This window comes from Myotis nattereri (assembly GCF_964212035.1).
Source record: "Myotis nattereri genome assembly, chromosome: 14".
NCBI lineage: Eukaryota > Metazoa > Chordata > Mammalia > Chiroptera > Vespertilionidae > Myotis > Myotis nattereri.
Window position 1 is genome coordinate 4,302,266 of NC_138089.1, and position 22,443 is coordinate 4,324,708.

The following is a 22,443-nucleotide window of genomic DNA, read 5'->3' on the forward strand; positions in this document are numbered from 1 at the left end:
TTGATTGGATTGTTTATCTTCCTTTTGTTAAGTTGTATATGAGTTCCCTATAAATTTTGGAGATTAAACCCTTATCAGATGTCACCTTGGTAAATATGTTCTCCCATGCAGTGGGTTTTCTTGCTGTTTTGTTGATGGTTTCTTTTGCTGTGCAGAAGCTTTTTACTTTGAGGTAGTCCCATTTGTTTATTTTCTCCTTAGTTTTCATTGTCCTAGGACAGGGGTGGGCAACCTACTTGTGAGTGCGTGCCAAAACTAGCAAAATCTCTGGCTCAAAATTCTTCTGCATGCCATCACTAATTTTTTGAGAACGTGTTACTCCTACTTGATATCTCTTAAGGTGTACGTATGTGAAGAACCTTGAAGAAATAATAAAATTCATTCGAGCGACAAAAACACAGTATATGATGATGAAAAATACATTTATTTTTTAATGTATACATGTACACTGATAGTCCGACAGAAAACTTCATGACTCCGTTTGACATTATCAGTGGGACTTTGCTGCTGCATCACTGATGACAGAGATTTTACATCAGGTTTGTATTTCGTGACCTTCAGAGATATGCACGAGATACTACTTTCATCCGTCAGGCTACTCCTATTACAAGACTTAACAGAATTCATCACTGAGAACAAAGATTCACAAGCATATGTGGATGAAACCAAAACACTGATCGGATCTAGGAAGGCAGGGAGAGTTAAGGCAGAGGGATAGAAATTGCTCTTCCCCTCTCTCGTCCATCCATGTCTATGGTCTTTAAGATAACTTGTTATGTAAAATTACTTATTTATCTAAGATGCACCTACACTGAATTTATCTGAAAAATAAAAAAGTCGATATTAAGAAAAAAATTGTAAATGGAAGATTATAAGAGAGGGTTTCATGTGCCAGCAAAAGTTACTGGCGTGCCATGTTTGGCACGTGTGCCAGGGGTTGCCCACCCCTGTCCTAGGAAATGTGTCAGTAAACATTTTGCTATGAGCTATATCTGATATTTACTGCCTATGTGTTCTAAGAGTTTTATGGTTTCTTGTCTTACGTTTAAGTCTTTTATCCATTTTGAATTTATTTTTGTGTATGGTGTAAGTTCGTGGTCAAGTTGCATTTTTTTGCAAGTATCTGTCCAATTTTCCCAACACTGTTTATTGAAGAGACTGTCTTGACTTCATTGTATGCTTTTGTCTCCTTTGTCAAATATCAATTGAACATACTGGTTTGGGTTGATTTCTGGGTTCATTGTTCTGTTCCATTGGTCTATATGTCTGTTCTTGTGCCAGTACCATGCTGTTTTGAGAACAGTGGCTTTGTAGTATAACTTGTTGTTTGGTATTGTGATCCCTCCTGTAGGGTGTCGCTATAGGGTTAAGGAACTGACCTCTTGGCAAAGCCACAAACAAGTCCCAGCTTAGAGGGCATAGTCCCCTTAGCATACTTAGGCTTGACCTTATGATGCTCCCTAGATCTTATTTGGGTAGCTAATGTGCTTTGGGAGATGCAGCAAGTGCTGCCAAAACAAGTGAAACTCACAAGAGCATTATAACTATGGTGACCACTACCTTGTTTCCCCCTGCTATAAAATAAAGGCTCAGCTTGCCTCTGGATCTCTGTGGCCTCAGCCAGGCACAGGAAGATCCTAGACCCAGCTTATTCTCTTTGTCATTTCTCCATCCTTCACCACCCTCACTCAGGCTTGCGGAACCCTTGGCTGAGGTGGCTTGGCACACCCTCCAACTTTGTTCTTTTTTCTCCAGATTGCTGTGGCTATTTGGGATCGTTTTAATTCCATATATATTTTTGGAGAGTTTGTTCTAGGTCTGTGAAATATGCCGTTGGTATCTTAATGGGGATTGAATTGAATCTATAGATTGCTTTGTGTAGTATGGACATTTTGATGATGTTGATTCTACCAATCCATGACCATGGTATATTCTTCCACTTGTTTATATCTTCCTCTATCTCTTCTTTCAACATCTTGTAGTTTTCCAAGTACAGGTCTTTTACCTCCTTAATTAAAATTATTCCTAGGTAGCTTAAATTTTTTGTTGTGGTGGTAAATGGGATTTTTTGTTTGTTTGTTTTTTAGTTTTTCTTTCTGACAAGGTATCATTGGTGTATAAAAATGCCATCGATTTCTTGGGTGTTAATTTTGTATCCTGCTACATTTTCAAATTCACTTATTAAATCAGTTAGTTTTTTGATGGAGTCTTTAGGGTTTTCTGTGTGCAATATCATGTCATCAGCAAATATGACAGTTTTACTTCTTTTCCGATCTAGTTCGGATGCCTTTTATTTCTTCTTGTCTGATCACTATGGCTAGCACTTCCGGTACTATGTCAAACAGAAGTGGCGAAAGAAGGCATCCCTGTCTCGTTCCTGTTCTTAAGGGAAATGGTTTTAGTTTTTTCCCATTGAGTAGGTTTGTCATATAAGGCTTTTATTATGTTGAGGTAAGATCCCCCTTGTTCCCACTTTGCTGAGTTTTTCATTTGTTTTGTTTGTTCTTAATCCTCACCTGAGGATATTTTTCCATTGATCTTTTTAGAATTGAAGAGGGAGGGAAAGACAGAGAGAAACATTGATGTGAGAAAAATAGGTTGGTTGCCTCCTGCACAAGCCCTGACCAGGGCCCATGCCAGGGAGGAGCCTGCAACCAAGATATGTGTTCTTGACCGGAATGGAACCTGGGACCTTTTGGACAGCAGGCCAACGCTCTATCCCCTGAGCCAAACTGGTTAGGGCTGCTGAGAGTTTTTATCAAGAAAGGGTGATGGATTTTGTCAAATGCTTTTCCTGCATCAATTGATATGATTATGTGATTTTTGTCTCTCTGTTTGTGTATGTGTTGTATCACATTTATTGATTTGCAGATATTGTACCAGCCTTTCATCCCTGGAATAAATCCCACTTGGTCCTGGTGTATGATCTTTCTAATGTAATGCTGGATCCGATTTGCTAGAATTTTGTTGAGGGTTTTAGCATCTATGTTCATCAGGGACATTAGTCTGTAATTCTCTTTCTTTGTAGTGTCTTTATCTTGTCTTGGGATTAGAATAATTCTGGCTTCATAGAACGAGCTTGAAAATAAATATTCCTTCTTTTTGAAATTTTTGGAATAATCTGAGGAGGATCGGTGTTAGTTCTTCTTTGAATGTTTGGTAAAATTCCCCTGTGAAGCTGTCTGGACCAGGGCTTTTGTTTACTGGAAGTGTTTTGATTAGTGCTTCAATTTCATTGGTAGAGTTTTGGAAGATTGTATTTTTCTAGGAATATGTCCGTTTCATCTAGGTTGTCCAGTTTGTTGGAATAGAGTTGTTCATAGTATCTTTTTTTACAATCCTTTGTATTTCTGTAGGGTCGATAGTTACTTCACCTCCTTCATTTCTGATTTTGTTTATTTGGATCCTTTCTCTTTGCTTCTTGGTGAGCCTGGCTAGATGTTCATCAATCTTGTTTATCCTTTCAAAGAACAAGCTCTTGGTTTCATTGATTCTTTTTATTGTTTTTTTGGTCTTTATGTCATTTATTTCTGGTTTGATCTTTATTATTTCCTTCCTTCTGTTCACTCTAGGCTGTTCGTTTGGCTCTCTTTCTAATTATTTAAGTTGTAGAGTTAGGTAATTTATTACCATTTTTCCCTGTTTTTTGAAATAGGCCTGTAGCGCTATGAACTTCTCTCTCAAGACTGCTTTTCACTGTATCTCATAGATTTTGGATTGTCATGTTTTCATTGTCATTTGTTTCCAGGATGCTTTTTATTTCTTATTTGATCTCTTTGGTAACCCCATCATTGTTTAATAGCATGCTTTTTAGCCTCCAAGTGTTCCATTTTTAAAAATATTATTTTTACTGTAGTTGATTCTAATTTTATGCCATTGTGTTCTGAGAAGATGCTTGATATGATTTCAATCTTCTTGAATTTGAAGAAACTCTGCCTATGTTCCAAAATGTAGTATATCTTTGAAACTGTCCTCTGTGCACTTGAGAAGAATGTATATTCTGTAGTTTTGGAGTGAAATGTTCTGAAGATGTCAATTAATTTCATCTGATCTAGTGAGTTGTTTAGGATTGCTGTTTCTTTGTTGATTTTTTTGTCTAGAAGATTTATCCAGTGATGTCAGTGGGGTATTAAAGTCCCCTACTATGATTGTATTGCTGTTGATCTCACCCTTGATATCTTCCAGAAGGTTTTTTATGTATTTGGATGCTCCTGTATTGGGTGCATATATGTTTACCAGACTTGTATCTTCTTGTTGTATTGATCTTTTTAGTATTATGATGTGGCCTTCCTTATCTCTTGTTATGGCCTTCACTTTGATGTCTATTTAGTTAGATATAAGTATTGCCACACTAGTTTTATTTTTTTTCATTTCCGTTGCCTGAAAATTATTTTCTATCCCTTCACTTTCAATCTGCATGACTCCCTTCTTCTGAGGTGGGTCTCTTGTAGACAGCATATATATGGATCATGTTTCCTTATATGTGTGTGTGTGTGTGTGTGTGTGTGTGTGTGTTCCTTTCTGTCTTGATGTGTTTCTGTTGTGAAATCATTTGATAATCTAATGGAAGATCCCTTGTAGGTAACTTTCTGTCTTTTCCTTGCACCCCTTAAGATTCTCTCTTTGTCGCTAATGGTTGCCATTGTAATTACGATGCATAGTGTTTTGGGTCTTTTTGGGGTTCATCTTGTTTGGGACTCTTGTGCTTGTGTGACTTTTCTTCACCAAATCAGGGAAGTTTTCTGTCATTATTTCTTCAAATAGTTTTTATAATCCTTGCTCTTCTTCTTGTCCTTCTGGAAACCCTGTTATATGAATGTTGCTTCTTTTCATGTTGTCCCAAAGCTCCCTTAAGCTATCCTCTTGCTTTAGAATTTCTTTTTCCAGTTGGTGTTCAGATTGCGTGTTATTTCTTACCCTGTCTTCTAACTTGCTGATTTGGTCCACAGCTTCTTCTAGTCTACTGTTGAAACCTTCCATTGTGTTCTTTACTGTAGCTACTAGAGGCCCAGTGCATGAAATTCGTGCACGAGGTAGGGGGTCCCCTCAGCCCAGTCTGCACCCTCTCCAATCTGGGACCCCTGGGGGGATGTCTGACTGCCAGTTTAGGCTCAATCTCCAGCATCGGGCCTAAACCGGCAGTCGGACATCCCTCTCACAATCCGGGACTGCTGGCTCCTAACCGCTCACCTGCCTGTCTGCCTGATCGCCCCTAACGGTCTCTGCCTGCCTGCCTGATTGCCCTTAACTGCCCCCCTCCGCTAACCTGATCACCCCTAACTGCCTCTGCCTGTCAGCCTGATCACCTGTAACTGCCCCGCCTTCCGACCTGGTCGCCTCTAACTGCCCCCCTGCCAGCCTGATCACCCCTAACTGCCCCTCCCCTGCTGGCCTGGTCACCCCTAATTGCCCCATCCTGCCAGCTTGGTCGCCCCTCCCTTCCCCTCCTGCTGGCCTGGTCGCCCCACGCAGCCTGCTGTTCGGTTGTTGCATGAGGGCATCCTGATCAATTTGCATATTACTCTTATCTTAGTATAGATATCTTCATTTTGACTTGATTCTTCCATATGTTGTTGATTTTCTCATCCAGCCAGTTTAGAAACTTTACGGCCATTAGGCTAAATTCTTTCTCTGACATATTGTTTACCTCCATTTCATTTAATTCCTTTTCTGACGATTCTTACTATCCTGTCTTTTGGGTTTTTTTTCTTTGTCTCCCCATTTTTGCTGTCTCTTTTTGGTCGTGGGCTCCCTGTTTAGGGCCTGAGGGGTTGAAATCCCTAGCACAAGCACGTCAAACTCAAAGGCTAACATGGACCAAATAAGGTTTAAGTTTGTTTGGGCCGCAAAAAACACAAAAGCTTCAATTTTCATAGAAACTTTATTTTGATAGAGACATGCTGAATACAAAGAGCTGAAATAAATGAGTCATCGTTAACATGAAATAATAGAACATTTTAATAAAAATTAATGTTTTTTTCTTGAACATTAACTTAGCAGACACCGAATAACTGCACAAATTAATAAGCGTAATGTAAATAAACCTGTTTTTCTTGTTCTCCGAAAGCAAATTATTTCCTGTTGCGTACACCAAACAAGTCAGTCCAAGACTAATTACATGGCGGTCAGCTGCTAAAATATTCACTGCTAATATTAGTGGAGAGAAATGGTGTGCCTGCATGTAAGGGAAATGAATGCAACATGATTATAGTAATTAGTCATTAGCAAATGTTGTAGTTCATTATTAATAATTAGGTATAACAGGACATTGTAAGAATTAAGATATGGAATTTTTATTAAAATGTTTCTTACCTACTGTTATATTGGCTGGGCCACAAAAATATTCATTGTGGGCCACATGTGGCCCATGAGCCACAAGTTTGACATGCTTCCCCTAGTGTGACTAGCTAGCCTGGGGGCTGGGTCTGTCTTGAGTTTCACACCTTTATTGTCTCTGCTCTGAGTTGTATCTCCTTCTCCCAGTCTTGTACCTCAGTTGTCCTCTTCAGATTCTCGAGGTTGGCGGGCGCGAGTGCACAGTTCCTCTGGTGTGAGACTCTGTGAGAGGGCCCAGAGCCCTCTGGCATGCAATTCACTCTGTGGCCCCAGCACCAAGGCAGGATGGTGCCCTAGGTCTCTTTGTCAGCACAGTTGCAGTGTGGTCCTGTGACCTGTGGCTGGGCATACCAGTTTGCACCAGCAGCTCTGACCTGGGCCGGGGGTAGGATGTGTGTCAGGGAGACAGCTCTATACTGGGACCAGGGATGGAGCAGGGTGTGGGGTACCCCTGGCTTGCACTTAGAGAGTGGGGACCTGAAACATGGTTTTGGGCTCTGGCGAGGAGGCGCCCCTCAGGAGATCTCTCTGCTATGCACTCACTGCAAATGTCTGGGACCCATGGTATGGTACAGCCGTGGGCAAACTATGGCCCGCGGGCCGGATCTGGCCCATTTGAAATGAATAAAACTAAAAAAAAAAAAAGACCGTACCCTTTCATGTAATGATGTTTACTTTGAATTTATATTAGTTCACACAAATACTCCATCCATGCTTTTGTTCCGGCCCTCCGGTCCAGTTTAAGAACCCATTGTGGCCCTCGAGTCAAAAAGTTTGCCCACCCCTGGTATTGTACCTTGGCTGCTCACTGCCTGGGCACTTGGCGGTGGTGGTTCCACACAGGTTACATCTGGCAAGTGGCTCCCTGCACAGGTCCAGGGGTGGTATCTGAGGTTGCTGTGGATGTTGACATGGCTGCACTCTTGGCCTCTGTTGCTCCCCTCTACAAGATGGCGTGGGTTTGGTGCCAAAGCTGTGCTGGCCTGGGAGTGTGTGTGTCGGTAGCCCTTCTAGGAGAGCCTGATCTGCCAGTCCCCGGGATTCCTGAGATAGCTATCTGTCCCTCTCTCACCCACACACATACCACACATGTCCACACACACCCCCTTACTCCTTTACTCTGTCACACTCTCTCCTTCCCTGCTGTCCTGCTGGCCATCATGTTTGAATTCCCTGTAGTCCAGACTTGTACTTTAGAAAAATTATTTTAGGGCCTCAACGGAAGACTGACTGAACTAGAGTAAAACTGGAAACAGGAATCAGTTCATTTTCTTTAGTATGAAAGAAGAGAAAATCCCCATATATTAATTATAAGATTTGAGAAAAACATTTTTGTGTGTTGTTTTTTTTAAGTAGTAATTTGCCCAATACAAATAATTGGTTTTGTTGTTTCTTTATTGTTTCCTCTTACCCCTCTTTTTTGGTAGCCAATTAGTCTACTTTTATTGGACCCGTGCTGTGTGAGGCACCAGGTATATAAATAACTCATTCATTAGGGAGGTAGAAGTACTGTAACAATGGTTATAACTATATTTATTGTGGCTTTCCTCTCTAAGTATCTATTTTATTTTATTTATTTTTTATTTTTTTAAAATATATTTTATTGATTTTTCACAGAGAGGAAGGGAGAGAGATAGTCAGAAACATTGATGAGAGAGAAACATCGATCAGCCGCCTCCTGCACATCCCCCACTGGGGATGTGCCCGCAACCCAGGTACATGCCCTTGACCGGAATCGAACCTGGGACCCTTTAGTCCGCATGCTGACGCTCTATCCACGGAGCCAAACCGGTTTCGTCATAAGTATCTATTTTATTGATGAGTAGTGGGTATTCAGACAGAGAGGAGTCATCTCTAATTTTTTTTTTTTTTTATCTTAGCTAGGAAAGAAGTCTATTATTTCCTTTTAAAATGTTAAAGAAATGTTGAGGGATTTCCTTTTTAAATGGTTGGTAGTTTTCAATGTATACTGGTCATTTATACTTTGTAATTTAAGGACTTCATGAGATGTTATATTAAATTTGCAGATTAACTCTTCCTGGGAGAATTGTAGAAAATGGAAGTGAAAAAGGGTCCTATGATGCAGATAAAGGTATTTACTTTGAAAATTTTGTTAGTTTTGTTTTTTGGATTCTTCATCTTAAAGTAACTATGTAAAAATCTTCAAGACTAGAGGCCTGATGCATGACATTCGTGCAAGAGTAGGCCCTCGCAGCCCTGGCTTCGTCGGGAAGGTCATCTGAAAGGTCGTCTGCATGGTGGTTCCTCTGTTTGGCCATTCGGTCGATTTGCATATTATGCTTTTATTATCATAGACTAGTGGCCTGGTGCACGAAATTCGTGCTGCGGGGGGGTTGCCCTCAGCCCGGCCTTCACCCTCTCCAATCTGGGACCCCTCGGGGATCAGGCCTAAACCGGCAGTTGGACATCCCTCTTGCAATCCGGGACCGCTGGCTCCTAACCACTTGCCTGTCTGCCTGATCACCCCTAACCACTCTGACTGCTGGCCTGATCACCCCCCAGCTTCCCCCCTTTCTGGCCTGATCCCCCCTAACTGCCAGCACCCGGCTGGCCTGATCGCCTTCAACTGCCCCCCCTGCCAGTCTGATCGCCCCTAACTGCCCCCCCTGCTGCCCTGCTCACCCCCAACTGTGCCCCCCTGCCGGCCTGCTCGCCCCCAACTGTGCCCCCCTGCCGCCCTGCTCGCCCCCAACTGCCCTCCCCCGTCGGCCTGATCACCCTTAACCGCCTCTGACTCAGCCCTGCCATTATGGCTTTGTCTAGAAAGACATTGGAAGGTCTCCCAGTCTAATTAGCATATTACTCTTTTATTAGTATAGATACTGTGAGAACCTTTTAGGTGTATTTTGCAAGTCCCTATCGCTAAAGTTTTTCAGTGTCCAGTGCTATTATTTATGGATTTCTTAAAAATGAAAATTTTTTTAGTCTTTGAAAGTATTTCACAGTATTCTTCACCATAAACTTAACACTCTGCTTGTGTGAGACAATAGACAACATAGATGATTTTAGCTGTGAATCAAATCTTTCTTGTACAATTTCAAACTTAAAATTTAATTATATGTAGATGAGAAAGAAGCTGTTCATAGATGGCATTTAAAGGCTGACAGAATTTTCTTCTTGTGAATGATAAGTCGTTCACTTCAGCTAGCCATAAAACTATTTTTTCTCTTTATATAAGCCCCTGTAGTTTGTTACTGGATAGGAATAAGAATACACTGTGTGCTCTTATGTAATTTACCCAGTGAGTATTTATCTATTGGCCTTCATGAACTATGGAGAGGGAGGAAAGATGGGATGACGGTGTTAAGTGAGAAAGTTCTATCCAATAGTTTAGTGTAATTAATGTGACAACGAAGTATAATGAAACTGCCTTCCTAGGTTTAAAGCTGCTTTTAATTGCATATAAGTTGTACTACATTTTTAAAGGACACAGAACTTTAGGAATGTTGCTATATGTGGAAATATTTTGGGTTAAGTTGTATTTAATATATTTGGATGAGGTTTAGTACACTGAAAGAGTAAAATGTTTTAAAATCTAAGAGTAGTAAATAATGTAATGAGTTCATAGCTGAGCCTAGATAGATGAAGTTTGATAAACCCAGTCAAGGAAAGAAAAGAAGTACATAGGTATAATTTATATCTGCCTTAGACTGACTTTAGGAATGTAGCTCTTGAGATAGTAAAGGATTTTATTAAGCCTAACTGCTTTTTGTGTAATTTTGAAATTGCTGCTAGTCTCTATAGCAGTGGTTCTCAACCTGTGGGTCGCGACCCCTTTGGGGGTCGAATGACCCTTTCACAGGGGTCGCCTAAGACCATCGGAAAACACATATATAATTACATATTGTTTTGTGATTAATCACTATGCTTTAATTATGTTCAATTTGTAACAATGAAATTGGAGGTCACCGCAACATGAGGAACTGTATTAAAGGGTCACGGCATTAGGAAGGTTGAGAACCACTGCTCTATAGGATAATGTATCCTGATTTTTTGCCTCCCTAGTCCAGAAATAAATTTTATAAGTAGCTGCTATTACCTTCTCAGGCTATTGAGTTTTGGACTTTTTGACTTGGACTTTTAATATTATCAATAGTTAAGGTGATATTGCAATAAGACTAAAGCATTCTGCAGCTGTAACAAATTAATTTATTGTAGTGGTGACAGCTGAATTAGTGGTTCTGAAAAACCCTGTTGGAACTTTCCTCATTGATTTTTAGTCACTAAATTTATGTAAGGCCATAATTTTGGAGCTCTATAAAATAGAATTACATGTAAACACATATATTACATAGATATATTTGTGAAGTCTTTGAATATTTTAATCTTGTTAACCATAAAACAAATTTATGTTTAAGGAATTTTTACCATTCAGTTGCCCAAAGAAACTCCTGGTCAGCATTTTGAGGGGCTGAACATGTTAACTACGCTTCTGGCACCAAGAAAATCTAGGACTGCAAAACCACTTGTGGAGGAAATAGGTATGTTTATTGCAATTGGAACAAACAAAAAAAAAAAAAAAAAAGGAAGAAAGAAAGAAAAGCAGAATATTTGGAATGTTGTATGTTTTCAGAGGAAAAGGGATATAGCAAATAGGAGATTGGAGAAAATACTTTAGGTGACAAAATAAGGAGGTTATGTGAAAATAGCTCATTTGGCAACATATAATTTAAAGACATAAAGAACTCCATTGAACCAGTAGGTCAGTCATATTTTTTAATAAATTGAAATAGCATCTCTGTCTTTGGCAAAATATTGGTCACTTGAGCTAAAATTAAAAGTGTACAGTTCAGTGAGTTCCATGAAGTTAATACCACCTAAGACTAGAACTGGAACATTTCCAGTACCCTGGAGTCCTACCTGGGTCTCCTTCCAGTTATTTCTTCCTCCTCCTCCCCAAGGTACCCACTGTCCTCAGTTTTGCCTGTTTTTGAACTGTATATAAATATAATTTCACACAGTATGTGTTCATTTTTGACTGGCTGCCGTCAGTTAACATTTTTGTGAGATTTATGCATATATGGCTGAGGTCTGTTTGCTTTTATTGTATTTACTAGCGGTCCGGTGCAAGAAAATTTGTGCACTGGAGGGGGGTCGTTCAGCCTGGCCTGCCCCCTCTCATAGTCTGGGAGCTATCAGGGGGTGTTCTACTGACGGCTTAGGCCCGCTCCTAATGGGGAGCGCACCTAAGCCGCAGTCTGGCCTCCCTCTGCAGGAGGCAACCAGGCTGATCAGGGGAAGCACTGTTCCTATCACCCTGCTGCTGCTGCCACTGCCGGCCTCAGCAGCTGCGAGGCCTGAGCCCCGGGTCTCGCAGCCACCGGGCTCACGGATGCCTGAGCCCCAGGCCTCGCAGCCTCCGGGGCTCATGGCTGCCTGAGCCCTTGGCTGCCTGAGCCCCAGGCCTCGCAGCTGCTGTGGCTTTGTCTGGATGGACATCCACCCTAATTAGCATATTACCCTTTTATTAGTATAGATTGTTTATACATCCTATCATGGGTGGGTTGTGGGTTAGATCAATTTTTTTGGTTATCTAGTATATGAATATTCTTTTACTGTGTTTTGGTTTAGCACAGGCAGTCATTTTTCCTCCATTTTTTTCTTCCCTGAGTTGTACCTAGGAAATTCAGTATTTTAAAAAGTTAATTTTTAACATATTTAGGTGCTTCTGAGGTTTCTGAGGAGGGAGTAGAAGATGATGATGATGAAGACTTTGATTGGGAAATTGAACAGTCCCCCTATGAAGAGGTGTCAGAAGGTGCTCTGTACCCGCAGAGCCACTATGGATTTGGAGGCCTGCGATCAGGAGTATTTCAGCGGTTACAGGTATGCTGCTGTCTTCCCAGAAGACCTGGGCATCTAGGTTTTACCACGTAGATATTATAGTCTCAGTTCTGCTCATCCTGGCAGTTTGTTTGTGAACGTTTTAGAAGGTGACCTGTTTAGAGCACAAAGCTCAGCTCCTGTCCGCACACACGACAGGTGCTCCTGCCTGTCCACTGCACAGCTGCTCTGCCCATGCTCCGTGCGTCCAGGTAGATGATGCTCTCCAACTCTTTGTTCTGCACTTGGTTCACAGTTCTAGACATTAGGTTTTAAAACACAAAGTGGAACCCCATTTCCTTATACTTTTGGAAAGCTTTGTGTTTAATGTGAAAGTCATGTGCTTATGGCCTGATACCTCTTCTGTTTTATAGATAAAATAAAGGCCTGGTGCATGAAAATCGTGCACTGCGGCGGGGAAGGGTGATCCCTCAGCCCAGCCTGTGCCTTCTCACAGTCTGGGGCTCTTGCAGTCTGGGACCCCTCGCTTCTTATCGCCCGTCTGCAGGAGGCGAGAGAGGCTTCCGCCACTGCCGCTGTGCTCGCCAGCCATGAGCCCAGCTTCTGGCTGAGCCCGGCTTGTGAGAGTGCACTGACCACCAGGTGGGCAGCTCCTGCATTGAGCGTCTGCCTCCTGGTGGTCAGTGTGCGTCATAGCCACTGGTTGTTCCAGATTCGGTCGATTTGCATATTAGGGTTTATTATATAGGATGTTCCTGGTGAGAGTGAGTTTTTTTTGTTGGATCAGATTGTTTAGTTTTTGGTGTACAGTAGGCACTTTTGTCTCTTTACTCTTGATGGGGATTGAATGTAATCTCTTGTTAAAACCCAATTATATGTCAACTAGAGGCCCGGTGCAGGAAATTCATACACCCGGGGCGCGGGGGGGTGCGGGGGGGGGGGGTGAGTGAGGAGGGTCCCTCAGCCTGGCCTGCACCCTCTTGCAATCTGGGACCGCTGGCTCCTAACCACTCGCCTGCCTGCCTGATTGCCCCTAACCACTCGCCTGATTGCCCCAACCACTCTGCCTGCCTGATCGCCCCTAACCACTCACCTGCCTGCCTGATTTCCCCAACCACTCTGCCTGCCTGCCTGATCACCCCTAACTGCTTGCCTGCCTGTCTGATCACCCCTAACCACCTCTGCCTGCCTGATCGCCCGTAACCATTTGCCTGCCTGCCTCATCACCCTTAACTGCTCGCCTGCCTGCCTGATCGCCCGTAACCGCCTCTGCCTCGGCCCCCACCACTGTATCTTAGTCCAGAAAGACATCTGGAATGACATCCGGAAGGTTGTTAGGCTGTCTGGTCTAATTAGCATATTATGCTTTTATTATTATAGATTAGGCTAAACAGGAATGGCATCACTTTCTCTTCCTCAAATAATGTAGGAAATTTGGCCTCATTTTAGGGTATCTAGGAATATTGAAATGAATGAAATGGGGAGGAGAGATTTGGGGATTACTTTGTAATAATGGTTTTATAGAAAATGTATTCCTAGAATGCTGTGTGATGAAAGTGCTAATGAACCACTCACTTAGGATCTTAACTTTTTTTAAAAAAAAAAAATATTTTATTGATTTTTTACAAAGAGGAAGGGAGAAGGATAGAGAGTTAGAAACATCAATGAGAAACATCGATCAGCTGCCTCCTGCACACCCCCTATTGGGAATGTGCCCACAACCAAGGTACATGCCCTTGACCAGAATCGAACTTAGGACCCCTCAATTTGCAGGCCGACGCTCTATCCACTGAGCCAAACCAGCCAGGGAGGATCTTAACTTTTTTTAAATGAAAGAAACATCAATGAATAGTTTTATTTCATTCCTGTCTGAGTAGAGAATGCTAAACCTGTTGGAATGTGGTTTATTATAGTAAGACATATTTGAGTTTACCAAGGAAAGGTAAATGACCTGCACTGTAGTCCCACTTCTATCTGTGTTTTAATTTGGGATGCGAGGTCACTTACTTGAGTACAAGAAAGTTTCATTTCCTCTTTCTAAAGCAGAGATAACTTTGTTCACCTCTTTATAAGGTATAATGCCATGTAATTTATTTCTAGAAAGTTTAAGGAAATGCTACATTGTGTAAACTCTTTGAGAACAATTATAAGATGCTGAAAAGACCTCTGCCCTTGAAAAAATATAAAATGCTTTCAAGATTTCTTAAGGGAACAAAATTGGGATTTACTTAGGAGCAAACAATGTTGATGAACTTTTTCCTTAAAAAACCTGTGACACTTTTCTGCTGAATTATGATCTCTCTGAATTCTTTCCCTAATTACATTCCCTGATCATCTTGAGGTAGTAAGAATGGAATTAGTTTTTACTACAGCAGAAAATAGAGTGAAAGGATAGACCTCAGCTGTTTGGCTGAGAGCTAGTTGTCAGTCTGTCTGGGGCTTGCCTGCCTAAAGCTACTGGTGAGTGAACATAGAAGCCATGCAGGCTAAGTGCAGATCGTACGTTCGGATTGAAAGTGTTATTTGAAGCCAGGGAACCTGGTTTCTTAGTTGCTGCTGCTGTTGAGGGAAGACCTTTGGAAGGGATGTGCTAGGAGGCTGCGAAGATGCAGGAATGCCAGTGTGAGCCGCAGCAAGTCCCCGTTAAGTCCAAAGTTCTCGCATCTATTAAAATGTTCACTAAATAAGTAACCGGTGTGGCTCAGTGGATAGAGCGTCGGCCTGCGGACTGAAAGGTCCCAGGTTCGATTCCGGTCAAGGGCATGTACCTTGGTTGTGGGCACATCCCCAGTAGGGGGTGTGCAGGAGGCAGCTGATCGATGTTTCTCTCATCGATGTTTCTAACTCTCTATCTCTCTCCCTTCCTCTCTGTAAAAAAATCAATAAAATATATTTTAAAAAAAGAAGAAAAAAGAAAAGAAAAGGGTTATTGTGAAATATTCTTTATATCCTTCTGAATGTCTTAACTAATGTACCAAATCTCTAGGTACCCATCACCCAACTTAAAAGTAAAACATTACCAGCATAGTTGAAGCCCTTGTGTGTCCCTTCCTGGTTGCTTCCCTATATTTCCCCGCAAAAATGAACATTGACTTTAATGTTTATTGTTCCTGAGCATTTAGCTTGTCTAAAATCATTAAACTGTTCCTCAGATTTTAATGGAATGAACATGGGTGTTCTAAACAGTTTGAATGCATATTTTCCTCAATGTAGGGGGAGAAGAAGCTGTACATACGGCCAAACTCTAAGGGGTGATATAGATAGTAACACCACTGCTCGTAAAGGTTATAACTCCACGTGTGTAATACTGGGATCACAGAAAGTTCTGAAACAAAAAGTTTTTTTAAATTTAGCTTAGTGGCAAAACCTGATCTGAATGGATGCCAGTCTTTCAATAGTTTTTTTTCCCCCACTTAGTGTTCAGATTCAAAATTTTGCTCTAGAAACAGTAATGAATTTGAATATGGGGTGCTGACCCAGACGTCCTGGGGGGTTTAAGTAAAATATGGCACGTATGTGTACCGTAGTACTTTTCTGAACTCTTCAAAGAGTTGAATCCTGAAGCTCACCTTCTCCAGGGGCTGTGGATCACAGCTGACTGGGACTGGACCGCGCGGGGCTCTGGTGCCTGCTGGGGCCACGTTGCTGTTCCATCATGGCATCATTGCTGTTAGAGGCGCACATTTTACCAGTGGATGCACCAGTAGACTTGGGCAATCTTTAAAGAATAACATGTTTTCTTACATGGATTAACTTAGAAGACTTTGCTTTCCTTCATGACAATGAGGAAATATCAGCACTTTAGAAAATGATGTGAACCAAGATACCAAGAATTAAAGGCTGCCCTCTTAGAGGTATTCAGGTAGATGTGTTTTATGAGATAGTGCTACAAAAATCCTATATAATAAAAGGCTAGGTGGTGTCGTGTGACGTTGTCACTAGATGGCCACCCCCACGTCGTCAAAAGATGGCCACCGCCACATCATCACATAATGGCCGCCATGAGATATCCACCCCCACATCATCACAAGATGGCCTGCAGGGGAGGGCAGTTAGGGGCAACCAGGCCTGCAGGGCAGGGTAGTCAGGTGTGACCAGGCCAGCAGGGGTGGGCAGTTGGGGGTGACCAGGCCTGGAGGTGAGGGCAGTTGGCGAGATCAGGCCAGCAGTGGAGGGCAGTTGGGGGTGATTGGGCTGGCAGACAGAAGCAGTTAGGAGCAATCAGGCAGGCAGGCAGGCGAGCGGTTAGAAGCCAGCAGTCCTGGATTGTGAGAGGGATGTCTTGACTGCTGGTTTAGGCCCCATCCCACAGGGTTCACAGGGATGGGGCCTAAACCCGCAGTCGGACATCTCCCGAGGGGGTCCCAGATCAGAGAGGGTGCAGGGACACCCCCGCCCCCTGCACAAATTCTGTGCACCGGGCCTCTAGTCTTATATAATTGGTATTACTTGCAGAGTTCTTTTGCATTTATGGGTGCTCTGTTTGTGACATTTATACCATGTGGTTAAAAGCTGAGTGATCATGTAAGATTAACCACATGAGCCTTTCTCTGTGACTCACGTAAGTGAAAGAAGTGATGGCTGCATAAATAAGAGCATTAAGAGCATCTGTTCGAATTTAAAATGACGTATTTAAGAACCATCACCATTTTCTCAAATAGTGTTTTCTCGTAAGTTTAGAGTTTTCTAACTCTGCCTTTGGATGAGAAAAACCTGTAAAGTTTTGTTAATAACTCATATTTTACTAGTATTTTTAGTTTCTTTTCTTCCCTTAAATGAAAAATAGTTTTATTTCCTCTGATGATAAAAGCCATGTGTAGTCATTATAAAAATATAATATAGCAAAGAAAGTAAAACATACATAATTCCAATAATAGGTATCCTGCTAATTGACAAATTTAACTTTTTATGGTGGGTAGTATGCTCTTTCATGTTTTTTTTTCTCTCCAGCCATTTACACAGGATTTGCTTGTGAACTTTGTATTTTATACTGATATGATGAAAATAAATTATTTTTGCTGAAACAAATTCTGTCCGCCTTCCTTCCTTCTGTCCCCACATATATCCCCTGCTGCCAGCCACCAGGTGCCTTGGGAAACCTGCCTTGGCTGCCCAAAGTCAGGCTCCACACAGCTTCTGGTCATTGCACGCCAGCAGCAACAGCCCTGGCATCTCGGCGCCACCTGGCCATCGCCCAGGACTGCTGCTGCCAGGAGCTTAGGACTCTGGTCACCCTTTCCTTCCCTCAGCTGCACCAGGGACCTGAGGCCATTGTTTCAGGAGATCCACTGGTCAGATGTGCACACAGTTCTTCATTTTTTCTCTGAATAGTCTAGCCTGACATATCCTGCACGACCTTTTCTTAGCAATGCCCCTCTTTTAATAACAGCAGCCATAACAATGCTTTTTTTTTTTTTTTAATCACCTTTGTCTTGCTGTAGTTTAACATTTCTCATCCTCTTTTTCTTCCTTCCCTCTGGTTGATTGATGCCTTAGATTTCTCTACCTCAAACTAATTCTGTGTTTAGTTTGTTCCAATTTTTCTTGAGGATCTAATTTGAACAGGGCCACTGCATTTGATCTTGCATCCGACAAGGCTGGCACTGCTGTGGACATTCAAGTTCTTTTGGGCATCAGTTGCATAGGTGTGTGTGGAGCTCCTGAGAGTGGAGCAAGGGGGATGAGGAGAAAGGAAGGAAGGATGATTGCTTTCTTAACCATCAGCCATCCCCATGAGAGCAGAGACCTTGTCTGTGTTTTTATTTGTAGATCTTCAGTACCCAGTACAGAGTGTAGCCCAGAGAAGACCCTCATGCACTACTTCAGGCACACTGCTGGGGCGAGGAAGAAGATAGATCAGACCTCTGCCCTCGTGGAATATTCTGTGGGGAGATAGACTGTGATCATGTAAACACCAAATAAGCAAGATAGTTTTAGAAAATGACAAGTGAACAAATGGGTGGGGGGATGTGAGAAACCGTAGGGGGCTAAATACTTGGACCAGGGTGTCCAGAGGAGGCCCCTTTGAGGAAGTGACATTTACACTGAATCCTGAATGATGAGAAGGGTACTCATTGTAAGTGCAAAGGCTGAGTTCCAGAAATGGAAATAAGTCTGGGTGTGGCTTAGTGTATTTGAGCAGAAGGGGAAGGTTAGGTAGTAAGGTTGAAGAGCAAGATGGGGGCTTGATTGTACAGAGCTTTTTTTTTTTTTTTTTTTTTTAAATATATTTTATTGATTTTTTACAGAGAGGAAGGAAGAGGGAAAGAGTTAGAAACATTGATGAGAGAGAAACATCGACAAGCTGCCTCCTGCACACTCCCTACTGGGGATGTGCCCGCAACCAAGGTACATGCCCTTGACCGGAATTGAACCTGGGACCTTTCAGTCCGCAGGCCAGCGCTCTATCCACTGAGCCAAACCGGTTAGAGCTATTGTACAGAGCTTTGAGCTGTGGAATCTGAGTTTATTCTCAGTGCAGGCATTGTTTTAAAAAGCCTGTGGTTACTTCGATCCATTTATCCTCTGAAATGTGGAGTTATCTACAAAGACTCACAGATTATACATTACTTATGATTTATATTTGGTCCAGATAAAATAACTAAGTGGAACATATTAATCCCAATTTTTTTTTTTCCCTTTTCTATTGCTACTAGCAAGTCAGGAAACTGAAGGGGAGGAGGGATATATTCTCAGTAGGAAGTCAGCAGTAACTAGTGGAATAGGGAGACGGGAGAAAAGAAACTGGCATTATTGAATGTATCAAGCCCTATACTTGATTTCATTGAATCCTCACAATAGCCTGTGGTAGACAGAACGACAGCCCCCAAATAAAGGTCCATATGCTAATCTTAGGAACATGTAGATACATAGCACGTTACCTTACATTAGTGATTCTCAACCTTCTGGCCCTTTAAATACAGTTCCTCATGTTGTGACCCAAACATAAAATTATTTTCGTTGTTACTTCATAGCTGTCATGTTGCTACTGTGATGAATCGTCATGTAAACATCTGCTATGCAGGATGGTCTTAGTGACCCCTGTGAAAGGGTCGTTTGACCGCCAAAGGGGTCGCGACCCACAGGTTGAGAACCGCTGCCTTACATGGTAAAAGGACTTTGTAGATTTAAGTTAAGGTCTCCAGGTGGGGGTCCTGGTGGACCCAGTGTAATTGCATGGTTCTTGTAAGAGGGAGGTAAGAGAGTCAACGTGAAAATAGAGAAGGCCATGTGGTGATGGAAGCTGAGGGAGGAAAGACATGAGGGGCGATGAGCCAAGGATGAGCACAGCCTGTCTAGCATGGGAAAGGCAGACAGCAGATTCTCCTCTGGACCCTTTAGGAAGGAACTAGATTTTGGACTTCTGATCTTCAGAACTATTTAAAAAGATGTGTTTTGTGTTAAGCCACTGAGTTCATGGTAACTTCTTACAGCAGGAAGAGGAAACTAACAGCGAGCCCCATGGTGGAGTCACTAGACTCATTTTAACAGTAAGGAAGCCGCGAGGTTCAGAGATGCTGTACAGTCAGTCTGGAGCTGGTTTTAAATTGAGGTGTATCGGTTCTGTTTTTTTATATTCGTATTTATTTTATTTATTTATTTCCTTAAATCCTTGTTTTTGAAAGTATTACTTATGCTCCCTTTTATCCCCCTTTGATCCCTTCTAGCCTGCCCCCCGGTCCTGCTCCAGGCCTCCACCCCCCTATTGTCTGTGTCCATGGGTTATGCTCATTTGCATATAAGTTCTTTGGTTGATCTCTTCCTCCCCCCTCCCCCGGCTTCCCTCTGAGATTCCACAGTCTGTGCCATGCTTCCATGTCTCTGGATCTATTTTGTTCACCGCTTTATTTTGTTTATTAGATTCCACATATGAGTGAGATCATGTGATATTTGTCTTTATCTGACTGGCTTATTTAGATTAGCATAATACACTCCAGGTCCCTCCATGCTGCCTCAAAGGGTAAGAGATCCTTCTTTTTTACTGCTGCATGGTATTCCATGGTGTACATGTACCACAGCTTTTTTATCCACTCATCTACGGATGGGTACTTGGGCTGATCCCAGATCTTAGCTATTGTAAATTGTGCTGCTGTGAACACAGGGATACATACGTTCTTTATGATTGGTGTTATGCCCAGATTTCAGAAATCCCCCAAGACAGACCACTAGGGAGCCGAGTCCGATACAAAAGCATAGAGTCTTTTATTCAAGCCCGGGCTTGGTCCCCCTCTGCCTCCATTACTGGATGCGAGAGAGAGCCCCGAGTCCCAAGAGAACAAAGGTTATATAGGGCTAGTCATTTGGGTGGGCTTAGGTAAGTGGCGTGAGTTACAGAGATTGGTCACTCTGGTCAGGGTTTTTCAGCAGGGTTTTACAGCATAAGGGTCAGGAAGTGACCAACACATTCTGAGGTTTGAGCCGTCCCCCACTATAGCCTTATTAGGACCTTAGCTGTGTTCCTGGAGCTTCATTGGTCCACTCAGGTGGTGGCTGGGGGAGTTAGGATATTACTGATATTCCTGTGGTCACTCTCAGAAAGGGGAGGGGGTTTAGGCTGAGGGCCCAGCCCTACAAGATAAAGTAGAGGAGAGTTCGTTTCTGCTTTGTCCTTTCAATTGGTGTTTTGGGTTTCTTAGGAAATATTCCTAGAAGTGAAATCACTGGGTCAAATGGCATTTCAATAATTAATTTTTTGAGGAAACTCCATACTGTTTTCTAAAATGGCTGCACCAGTCTGCATTCCCATCCTTGCCAGCACTCCTCATTTGTTGATTTGTTGACAATAGCCATTCTGACAGGTGTGAGGTGATACCTCAGTGTCATTTTAATTTGCATCTCTCTGGTGATCAGTGAGTTTGAGCATTTTTTCATATGTCTCTTGGCTATCTGTTTGTCTGCTTTGGAGAAGGGTCTATTTAGTTCCTTTGCCTATTTTTTAATTGGGTTGTTTGTCTTCCTTTTGTTAAGTTGTGTGAGTTCCTTATATATTTTGGATATTAATCCTTTACCAGGTGGATCATTGGCAAATATGTTCTCCCATGTAGTGGGCTCCTTTTTTCTTTTGTTGATGGTTTTTTTTTGCTGTGCAGAAACTTTTTATTTTGATGTGGTCCCATTTGTTTATTTTCTCCTTAGTTTCCTTTGCCCTAGGACAGTGATGGCGAACCTTTTGAGCTCGGCATCAGCATTTTGAAAAACCCTAACTTAACTCTGGTGCCGTGTCACATATAGAAATTTTTTGGTATTGGCAACCATAGTAAAACAAAGACTTATATTTTTGATATTTATTTTATATATTTAAAAGCCATTTAACAAAGAAAAATCAACCCAAAAAAATGAGTTCACATGTCACCTCTGACACGCATGTCATAGGTTCGCCATCACTGCCCTAGGAGATGTATCCTTGAGAGATGTCTGAGATTTTGTTGCCTACAGTTTCTTCCAGGATATTTATGGTTTCATATCTTATATTTGTCTTTCGAGTTTATTCTTGTATAAGGTTTAAGGTGGTGGTATAGTTTCATTTTTTTGCATGTATCTCTCCAATTTTCCCAGCACCATTTATTGAAGAGACTGTTTTGACTCCACTGTATATTCTTGCCTCCTTTGTTAAATATGAGTTGAGTGTAATGTCTTAGGTGGATTTCTGGGTTCTCTGTTCTGTTTCATTGATCTATATGCCTGTTCTTGTGCCTGTACCAGGCTGTTTTAATTACAGTGGCTTTGAAGTATAATTTAGTATCTGGTATTGTGATTCCTCCAACTTCGTTCTTCTTTCTCAAGATTGCTGTGGCTATTCAAGGTCTTTTTTGGTTCCATATAAATTTTTGGAGTATTTGTTCTATATCTGTGAAATATCCTGTTGGTATTTTAATAGGGATTGCATTGAATGCGTAGATTGCTTTGGGTAGTATGGACCTTTTAATGATGTTAATTCTACACATCCATGAACACTGTCTATTCTTCCACTTGTTTATATCTTCTCTATCTTTTTTCAACATCCTATATAAATCTTCCGAGTATAAGTTACAACTCCTTGGTAAGGTTATTGCTAAGAATCTTAATTTTTTGTTGTTGCAGTGGTAAATGAAAATAATTGTTTAGTTTCTCTTTTTGAGAATTTATTGATTTCTGGGTGTTAATTTTGTATCTTGCTACATTGCCAAATTCATTTATTAAATCTGGTAGTTTTTTGATGGAGTCTAGGGTTTTCTGTGTATAATATCATATCATCTGTGAATAATGACAGTTTTATCTCCTCCTTTCCAATTTGGATGCCTTTTATTTCTTCTTGTCTGATCC

The 22,443-nt window shown here is 41.8% G+C and overlaps 1 protein-coding gene across 2 annotated transcripts in view; it reads left to right on the forward strand.

Annotated features, from left to right (window-relative positions):
• The window catches only part of SHQ1 (SHQ1, H/ACA ribonucleoprotein assembly factor), a 117,926-nt gene that overhangs the window by 3,200 nt on the left and 92,283 nt on the right, over positions 1-22,443 (forward strand). The window contains exons 2-4 of one of the 2 annotated variants that reach the window (XM_081105756.1): positions 8,364-8,428; positions 10,733-10,838; positions 12,020-12,183. In XM_081105756.1, coding sequence (XP_080961882.1) covers positions 8,393-8,428; positions 10,733-10,838; positions 12,020-12,183 — 306 coding nt within the window. In that variant the 5' untranslated portion in view covers positions 8,364-8,392. Of the gene's footprint in view, positions 1-8,363; positions 8,429-10,715; positions 10,839-12,019; positions 12,184-22,443 lie in introns of both variants that reach the window. The other variant, XM_081105755.1, reaches the window with a different exon arrangement.